At 43.6% G+C, this 9,724-nt stretch overlaps 1 protein-coding gene across 1 annotated transcript in view; it reads right to left on the bottom strand.

Annotated features, from left to right (window-relative positions):
- Positions 1 to 9,724, bottom strand: part of MED17 (mediator complex subunit 17) — a 33,304-nt gene that overhangs the window by 445 nt on the left and 23,135 nt on the right. The window contains exons 8-11 of the mRNA XM_085881664.1: positions 7,938 to 8,125; positions 5,073 to 5,210; positions 3,958 to 4,075; positions 321 to 480 (exon numbers count right to left, since the gene is read on the bottom strand). Of these exons, the coding sequence (XP_085737790.1) occupies positions 321 to 480; positions 3,958 to 4,075; positions 5,073 to 5,210; positions 7,938 to 8,125 (604 nt within the window). The remainder of the gene's footprint in view (positions 1 to 320; positions 481 to 3,957; positions 4,076 to 5,072; positions 5,211 to 7,937; positions 8,126 to 9,724) is intronic.

Here is a 9,724-nt window from a genome sequence, read left to right as displayed (position 1 = left end):
TAGATAGAGATGGATATCCACACAATTCCTTCAGCTTATACTACACTGAGACGGATAAAAAAAATCCAAGCATCCATGTACGCTCATGAAATACTTGCATCTATATCCAAATCCAATATACAGCAATTAAAGTGGTTAAATGACTAGCCAGAGATGGGATGAGGGACAGAGAAAATGATTTTGCCATCCATTGGATTCATAAACTGCAGCCATTGCAAACAAGCAGTTAGATGTGTTCATGCAACTATGCCCAGGCCTCCTATGTGTATAGTACTTCATCAGAATTTTTTTTTAGCCATGAGCCTGGTGCAATAACTCACCGGAGATGGTGTGCTCACCGCTCGGTGAGGTGATGCTGATGGAGGCTGCATTACCAGTCGTCTCAACAGGGCCAAGGCAGACGTGGTTACTGAAACTCAGTACGAGCCAGCCCATCACTTTCGCTAGTTGTTGCACAGCATGAGTCTGATGTTGGCACATCTACACCACCCGATACAAGATCAATGGTCGCTCTTTCCACATTGAACGTTTCAACACAATAGAAATGCTCATGTTGGTTTACTTTCAAAGTTGTCTTTTGCTTTCCAGCCAATCAGCAAGCAGTCTCTTGAGCAATTCTGTGTTTTTTTTTTTAAAGGTACCGGTAACTAAAATTTCTCACCGTTTCATTTCCTTTTTCCTGTACAAAAATTGGCACTCAGTTTTGTTGCAATATTGCTCTCAATTTTGATTAAATGTCAACATGTTTGTACAAGAACAAAATAATGTCTCAAAAGATTGAGATCAAATACAAGTAGACAGTACAATTTGACGTAAATGCATCAATGGATATGCCTCCACCCACATTAGATGTCGATCCACCATTACGTTTGATTTCAATCCGTTAAGAGCGAGAGAAAAGACAGGTGAGTAGAAGACAAACACCACCAGATGCATGGAACTCATGGTCTGCAAAATGATTTCTAAAGGGCACATGATCTTTGACTAGTTAATCTTTGTATTGCAGTCGAAGTGTGTCAAATATGGTTGAAATCTCTTGAGTGGTCTATAAATTATTGCAGTAATATAGATTTTCAATTAAAGGGCACTTGACCTTAGGCCTTCAACCTTTTGAACCCAAAATCGAATTGGTTCATCTATGCATCGCAATACACCTTTGTACCAAGTTTGGTAACAATCGGAAAAACAAAAATCGACGACTTTCAGCTAAAGGTCATATGGCATTGGATCTTTGACCCCAAAATCGAATCGGTTCATCTTTACATCACAGTGCATACCAAGCCTGGGCGAAAGATGTTTTTTTTTTGCTAGTCTATTATCGTCTCTCCAAATGTCAACGATGTAGTGACATCTCGACATTGCGCAACCACCTGGGTAATAAGCGGACGTTTAAGGGGTACACTCTATCGATGTTTATATAACCATAATGATGACCCACTGTGCAAAAACTCGAAGATATAGCTGAAAAATCGCCATTTAATATATCCTGAAACTGATGTAAACACTTTTGTGTGCTCTCGTTGAAAGCAGTGGTTGTCATTGTGAAACAAATAATCATATTAATGAGTGTTTTTGAACATGAATTGCAGTTATGCTGAGTGGCGAAGAAGCCGCTGTGGCCCGACATCAGACTTGATCTACACTGTATAATGTACATTAAAGTATTTGGATTTCTCTGTCCTCCAACTCTCTGCCTGTCATACTCTTTTCGCTGGGATGGCATTCCGTCGAGCGCGAGGCCAGGCCTCTACAGATGTCCACATCATTGTCCAGCACTCAACCCGTCCTGTGCTCAAATATTTTTCGAGTTTTTTATTTGTTAACGATTGAAGGGGGGGGGGGGATGAGGGATGAAATGCACCGTGATGGTGGGGGTGGGATGAAAGTTACCATAACACCGAGTCTTGACATATGTAATTCAAGCGCAGACTAATGGACATGCTTTTTATTTATTGATCAAGCTTCAACCACACATTAACAAACCAATCACTCATCAATCTTTTCTTGCATTACGAATGTCTGGGCCTCTTATTTAAGAGACTGGGGAATCCTTTGTTGTCGGCCTTGATATCTCAAAAGCCTTTGACAGAGTTTGGCATCGGAGTCTAATATCCAAGCTTCCCTCTTTCGGCTTTCCTCCTTAACTCTGCTCTTTCACATTGAGCTTCCTCTTTGACTGCTCTATCTCCATATTGTTGATGATTCAACATCTCTCCCCTTCCCTATCAACAGCGGTGTCCCTCAGGGTTCTGTCCTGTCTCCAACACACTTCCTTCTTTTTTATCAACGACCTTCCACAAATAACCAAATGCACTCGTACGCTGATGACTCAACATTACATTCCTCCATGTCTTTCCAATCTGCCCCATTTTCCCTCACTCGATCTACATCTCGTTTCATCACAGCCACCTCTTTAAATTCAGATTTGGACAAGATCTCCCAATGGGGCAAATGTAATCAAGTTAAGTTTAATAATTCTAAAACTCAATTTCTTCTCATCTCTCTCTCTCCAAAACTCCTCTCAACTCTCCAATCTCCTTTGAAAGCTCTGCAATTACACCATGTGATTCATTAAACCTACTAAAGGCCCTGTCACACCTTGACGTTTTAGCCAGCGTATGGCAAGGTATCAAAATGTATGTAAAACGCTGGCATACGCTGAACTATTGATGTTTTTTTCCAGTTTTGGACGTATTCATAACGAGTTGGACGTATGCATAACGTATTAGTAACGTACAGAGAACGTTTCGATAACATAAAGATAACATATCAACGAGTGCTGAGCGGATTGTCGGCATTCACAACCTATGCCCAACGATAGTCTAACTTATGCATAGCACGCGGCAGCGTATTGCCGACGATCACGTGGCGTAGCCCATTAAAAGGCTGCGGCTCGACGATTCAAATCATAACCACACTAGACATTGAAGTGTCAAGCCGCTGTCACACCTTGACGTTTTAGCCAGCGCATGAAAAATTTGCCGAATACGCTGGCACACGTCGAATACGTTATGGGTAAGTTTTGTATACGTTAAGAGCACGCTGAAGCACGCTGGCATACGTCGTAGTACGCCGAGTACGTCGACAAATTTTAACATGCTTGAAATTTTTCGACGTATGCCAGCGTATGACGCACACGTTCCGCATATGCTGGCCACGTTCTGGTGTGACATCATCAAAAAAAAAATCACACTCGTTTCCCATGAAGAGTATTGACCATGTGCCAAGTTTCAATTTTTTCTACGGAGAGGTTTTGGCGATAAAGGTCCAAAGTTTTTTTCCTTTTTTTTCCAACATAGCTGCCACACCACATGACCTATGATGTCATAAACTTATATATTATTTCCGAGTTTGTGGTTTCGTGTCGTGCTATATTCGACTTTGTTCTGCGCTCGAGTAACGTGATATTCGGCTTACATTATCTCAAAGACCATATGAGGTGCATGGTACAAAAAAAAAGTAAATGAAATGGTTCTGAAACAGTGAAATCGTATTCCACTTATATTACTGCATTAAAGTAAAATTACTGCTGATACTCTGCATCAGTTCCTTTCTCAAATACACCCACCCCAACATGTCGCGCACAGCGCGGGTTATGCTAGTTATCATGAAAACATTCTATGTGAGTAGTCGTTCCTATGGTGAAAATTTGCAGAGAAAACAGAGAAAATTAACATGGACATACGTACTGTACGTACAGACAACCTGAAAAAGCAATGCCACTGGCAACTTCGTCAGCGGAGGCATAAAAAGGACATCGACAACGACATGATAAGAATCACAAAATCATGTGAATTCCAATATTAGCTTATTAACTTATTTATTCCAATATTAGCTTATTAATTCCAATATTAGCTTATTAACATCATTAGCTCAAAAACTGGACTCTTGAAAAGTGTACATCATGTCCCAAGATTATCACAATAAATTACCTCCAAACTGGTATTTCATACAGACCTGAGACATCAAGAAGTCTATTATCTCCTGTTCCTGGTGAGAGAAGGTAAGCACTCGGCCATCACGGTGCACGAGGCGGATTTGATCGACACCCACATTAAGTTGAAGCTGGATGGTCCTGAAATTGAATTGCAGTCCAGCAAAATGAAAAACAAAACACAGTTTCTACAACTATTTTGAATACATCAGTGGCAATATTGATCAACAAGCCTCATGTCACCATCGCAGAACATCTGTTGTCGGTTGCTTCATCCAGTCATGCTCATTTCCTTCTTTATTTATTATTATTATTTTAAATACAAAACAAACATTCTTCAATGAAATAATCTTTCGAGGTTGGTTCCAATGATCAGTTTGGGGAAAGCCCTGATGTTGCAATTTATTATAATTTGAATTGGTATTTTGGTGTTCTGCCCAACGGCAGCTTCAGTGTTGCCGAAGCAGTTTATTGGCTTGGGTTATACTGGGTGGTTTGCCATTGCCTTCCCAGCAGAAGTTTAGGCAGGAATTTGGAATTTGTTCATAATGCCCGCGATAGCTCACCAACTCTTTGCGAATGACACCATGGGATCTTTATAACATCCAGCAACTAATGCCGGCAGACAAGACACCCTGTTTAACATCCATCCAAGGAACGGCACAGACGTTGATGAATCACCCAGCCTGTGAAACACCAGGATGACAGTTTTTAGCTGGGTCAGAATTTGAACCCAGGCGAGACAGCTTGGAGGTGAGCGTCCATACCTCCAAGCCATCCTGTCAGCCAATGTGTTATAACCATGGCAAAAATTCCTGTTGATGAATGTGGCCAAGGAGGATTTGACTGTGACCCCAGTGTAGTATCATTGCAACCCATTGAGGGGATGATCATGGAAGGATCCTCAGAAGGAAAGAAAAAAAAAAGTGTGCCAGATTCAAGGTATTGCAGATGGGCAGCCATTATTCAAGAAACTATAGATGGGAAGACTGACATTTTGTAAGAGATATACATATTTCATAATTTTTCCTTCTATAATAATGACTCAAACGTCGTTCGAACGAGAAAAAAAAAACCACAAAAGGCCATATAAAACTTCACTTTTCTAGTCAAGTGACAAACCTTGCCTCAGACTCACTTGCAGATCTGTTCATAGCCAAGTGAAGTGATGAGCACTTTGACTGAAGACTCGTACACATCACTGACATTTGACCAGTGAGCCTGAATCTGTGGGTCCTCAATGCGAACGGCCAGCTTGTCAATAGTAGCTGCAGTTCTGTTGGAGAAAACCGATTTGCGTCAGAATATACCGATTTACAATCAACACCAGGACAATGGAGCAGAAATTGGCATAAACAATGTTCTTTGAAGGTCATTAACAACATTTAATTTTTTTTTAAGAAGGTAAATTGAAAGAACAGATCCAAAATATTACACTTTGTGACAAATTGCAAAATAATTTTTGAAGAAACCTTGCAACAAGAATGTTTAGTGAAAGTAAACTTTCTGAAACCAGGTAAACCTCGATTTTTAACTATCTGAAGGGCTGCGGAAAGCCCTGTCTTGTCTCGCAAGGGACACTGGATACCATTGACCAGAGTCACAGGGCCAGGTTTAATGGCAGAGTTGAGCTGTTCAGAGTTGAGGTGTAAAACTACGTGTGCTGAAGGTGGACGAGCAGGCCTATTTGCGAGGAATCTGAGAGGTTAGGGCATCACATGTGGTCAAGTGCTTCTCGTCCTGCTTGCAGGGGCATTCGTGCATTGCTTTCCTCCAACCCCGTACCTCAGTGTACTGCAGTTGGAGTGGAGGGTGGTGGACTCTTGACAGAGGAGTCCGAAGTGAAGGCTTGCTGGGCCGGTTACTTTGAGCGGCTGTACCAGGCTGATCCACCAGCTGTTGATTTGGATATCAGGGGTGTTACAATCCCCATTACTGTCCCTTCAAACAACTGCGATCCACCTTCGCTTGTGGAAACACAGGCTGCGGTGAACCGGTTTAAATGGGGTAAAGCTCCTGGGATCTGTGGCATCCATGCTGAACTTCTCAAGGCCAGTGGAAATGCTGTACTCGTGTCGTTGCATGATGTTCTGCGCTCTGCTTGGAACTCAGGCATCATCCCAACTGACTGGAAGAGGGGCCTTGTTGTCCCTCTCTGGAAACAGAAGGGTGATCGCCAAGACTGCAACAACGACCGAGGGGTGACGCCACTCCCAGTGCCAGGCAAGGTCTTTGCTCGGATAATTCTTCATTTACTAATTACTTGTTTATTTCTTCATTAGGCCAAAGAAAGCATCAGGCCTGTTCCTCCACCCTGAGATAGATTGGTGGCCTGTTTTATTATCTTTCCTCTCCTGATTAATTTGTAAATATTTGCGAGAAAATTAATCTTAACAAAAATGAATCTCACCATAATGTTGTTTATACTTTCTTTAGAGAAAAAGATGATTTTAAAATAATGGTTAATAACTAAAAAAAAAATAAAAAAAATTCACTCCAACCAAGGAAATGGGAGTTTTAAAAAAGATTAAAAAATAATAATAAATGAGTAAAACCCCCACACCCCACACCCCCCCCTAAAAAAATAAAATTTAATGGTGTTGATCCGGGATTGTGTTCTTTCCACACCAAAGGCAGAATGCTAATGGTGTTTCCCTGCTGGACGGTTAAGTTCAGTCGTTGCTTGAACCAGATCAGTTGCCTTATCGCCAGTGGATGCAAAGACCTTTCTACTGATATCACTAATGATGTTGGATGGAAATCGGCCATACGCTGCGGTTGTTTCGATGGCGATTGGCTCGAATAAATAAGTTTGGCTGAGGCCGACATATTTATTGTGTTTCAGAACTTCCGCATCAGTGGTCGCCGCTCCAGCCGTTGAGGCTACACTGTAAATGTGTTATTGGTTGAAAGTGTCGACACAAGTGTAATCCCAGGTTAGGCTTTTCCCATTCTTGTAAGGGACAATGGTCAAGCCATCCGAGTGGGTGTTTTCACCAAAGTCTACACCAAGGGGTTCCAGGACAGATGGCATCCCTGCCCAATAAAGGGCACGTTTGACCACATCGTTTGAGGCCGAATGTCTAAAAGATCGACCGGCACTGCAACGGTACGACAGTCCATGGTATCCAAGTGTATCCATCATACTGCCACATCGACATGCAAGCCACTTACAGACTGATGCTCCAACTCGTAGTGCAACCGCAACACGTAAACACTCGTGGTCAAGCTGTGTTCCCAAAGAGGGAACAGGGACTGCATGAAGCCACATCCCGCTTTCCTTAGTGGCTGCGACCAAAAGACGGGCTCTGGTGTCCTGATCCGCACTGTTCAACAAGCTGACAAAAGACACTTGCCGCCTTGACGTCCCATGCTTTTTGGCTAAGCCAGGACAGGCCTTCGTGTTTGCAAACTCCGATATGGGCTGAACTCCATGACAACACCGCCGCTGTCAAATCCTCCATTTGCGCCAAATCACTTACGTAGGACAGAACGGCATCGACTAAGGGGCAGACGACCAGCAATAAGGAGATGAAGCCAGGGAGAGCGATATCAATAGCCCTCCTGAAACCCAGACCTCCCTGCTTAACTGGGAGCGCAGCTTGCATACAAGCAGAGTCGTTGAAAGCAACATTCGAGATTTTACTAACAGTTTCGCAAACAGTGCGATCAAAAGCTCCGAGCTGTGCACTATTCAGATTGTCCGTGCTCTTATCCTTTTAGATGCTGAACGTCAAGCAAGGAAGCAGCACGTACCATCTTTTTAAAAAAGTCTTTGGTATGACTCGGTCAGAGTTTGAAGCTCCCAGACTCGGAGTGGATGCTCTAACCATTCACCACCGAGTCTGTTGCACAATCATTCTTTATGCCAAGAACACAAACATTCCGAGGTTGAGATCATATGCTTCAAAACAAAACGTTATGGTCAAATCATGTTAATTTGTTGTTAACGATGTAAGCAACATGCTTATAAACCTGCCAACTTAAAGTGTCCTGTTGGTACCTTCGTCGAAGAAAAACGTGCTTTGCCTGCTTTACGATCTTCTCCAGGAGGCTCTCTGTTTTTTGAAGGGTTTCCAGCTCAGCCCGGCTACAGGCCGTAGGGCCAGCCAGGCGCATGCGCTTCGTCAGGCCCAGTGGCCCAGAGGCTGGGTGTGGAATTGTGCTTTGGTTCAAGTTGTTTCTGTGTAACTGAAAAGGAAATAATATCACTCATGTTACCAAGACTGCTGAGATATTAATTTATTTGAGGAATACTATTTCAATGTAACAAGTTAACAAAGTGACCCTCATTAAAAGAATCAACCATTTGCAGGAAAGTCAAAAATGATAAACTAACAGGCCATACCATACAATTTAGATAGTGAACAATCACCATATTGTCGTGGATCCGGGGTTCGATCCTTGCCACAAGGGGAAGCACTCGGGTCCCTCCTGAGCACCCGGTCCTGAGGCCGCCGGGCACAGATAACTCCGCGCACCGGCAGGTTGCAAAGCAACCATGAACGCCGATTGGCACAGCCAATCTGAGCAGGGTTTCACTACTTCGTGTGATACCTTACCTGTGGACGGCCGGATAATCGGGGTCAATGCCCTCAGCACACACTCGGATTACTGTCAAGCATTACAGTGAGTGTGCGCTGGCTGACGAAGCAAAGTATTGGGGTAGACATCCTATCTAACCTTACTTATGCACTGCATCGGACCAAGAAAGGAAAAGACAACAGAGACAGATTGGAAATAGCAAACAAACAATTATTATTTATTACAAATACACAAGTAAGCGATCATTTAAAAGCATGTATTTATAATCAAGAAGGCAAAAAGGCACATGAGAGCAGATTTAACCATAACACGTATTATTCTTCCATCTTACTTGAACAAAAGACTTGGCCATCATTCACTCAGGGGCAAAGAATAAAAGGACTTGAAAATATGGATTTAATGAAAATATGAAAATATGAAAATTGAAAATATGAAAAAGTAATGAATGGAGAAAAAGAAAGCAGTCTTTCCTTCTCTACCTCACCTCACACAAATATACAGAATGCGGAGGAAAATGGATGGGGAAGATGTGCAGTGCGATGTAAAGCTATAGGGACACGTCGCCGTGCCCTGACCGAGTAGGCGAGTCCTCTCTGGCATCCCAGATATGCGAGCTCGATGTGCCACTCGACTTCCTCTGCCTCAGATCCTTCCTCCTCAAACCCCCGTCGATGAGGTGCCGCCGTTCACCCTCCTCGCCCTTCGTGGCTGACAGTATTGAGAGGGCAGGATGACGCTCGTGGAAGGAGTGTTCTTTTTCCACAGAAGCTCGACACTAACTACTTCGTGAAGCCTTCCTTTCTTTACCCTCACACGTTTTTTTCTTTCCCTCCCGAGACTTCTTAGTCTGTCAGTCTTCTGCTCAGGTGAGCTTGGCCCGTTCCTTCACTCAGCCTTCTTCCTTTCTGAGCCGTCTGATCAGGAGCGCTCTTCGTCCCTGCTCGCACGAGCTTGTCACGAGTCCTCTGTCTTTCTGCTGCTTCTTCACATCAGCCTTCTTTCCCTCCTCCCACAAGCCTTCTCACCCCCCTCCCATTGGTCCACAGCCGATGGGGTGGATGCATGACGTCACTTGTGGAAATTGCCACACCATTCTGAGGGGAATTACAACGAAGCCGCCGCCCCGCCCTTTACGTGCCCCCTCCGTCCCACGGAAAACGCCCAGTCGCACTGTACCATGCCCACTAGAAGCACAGCGCTTCACAGGCCATGCCGAGCACCAAGCGTCACGAACATGCATGCGAG

This window comes from Eptatretus burgeri, chromosome 5, assembly GCF_056783735.1.
Source record: "Eptatretus burgeri isolate ZD-2024b chromosome 5, Ebu_testis_v1, whole genome shotgun sequence".
Classification (NCBI taxonomy): Eukaryota; Metazoa; Chordata; class Myxini; order Myxiniformes; family Myxinidae; genus Eptatretus; species Eptatretus burgeri.
The sequence above is the reverse complement of the archived record's forward strand: the minus strand, read 5'-3'. Positions and strand labels throughout refer to the sequence as shown.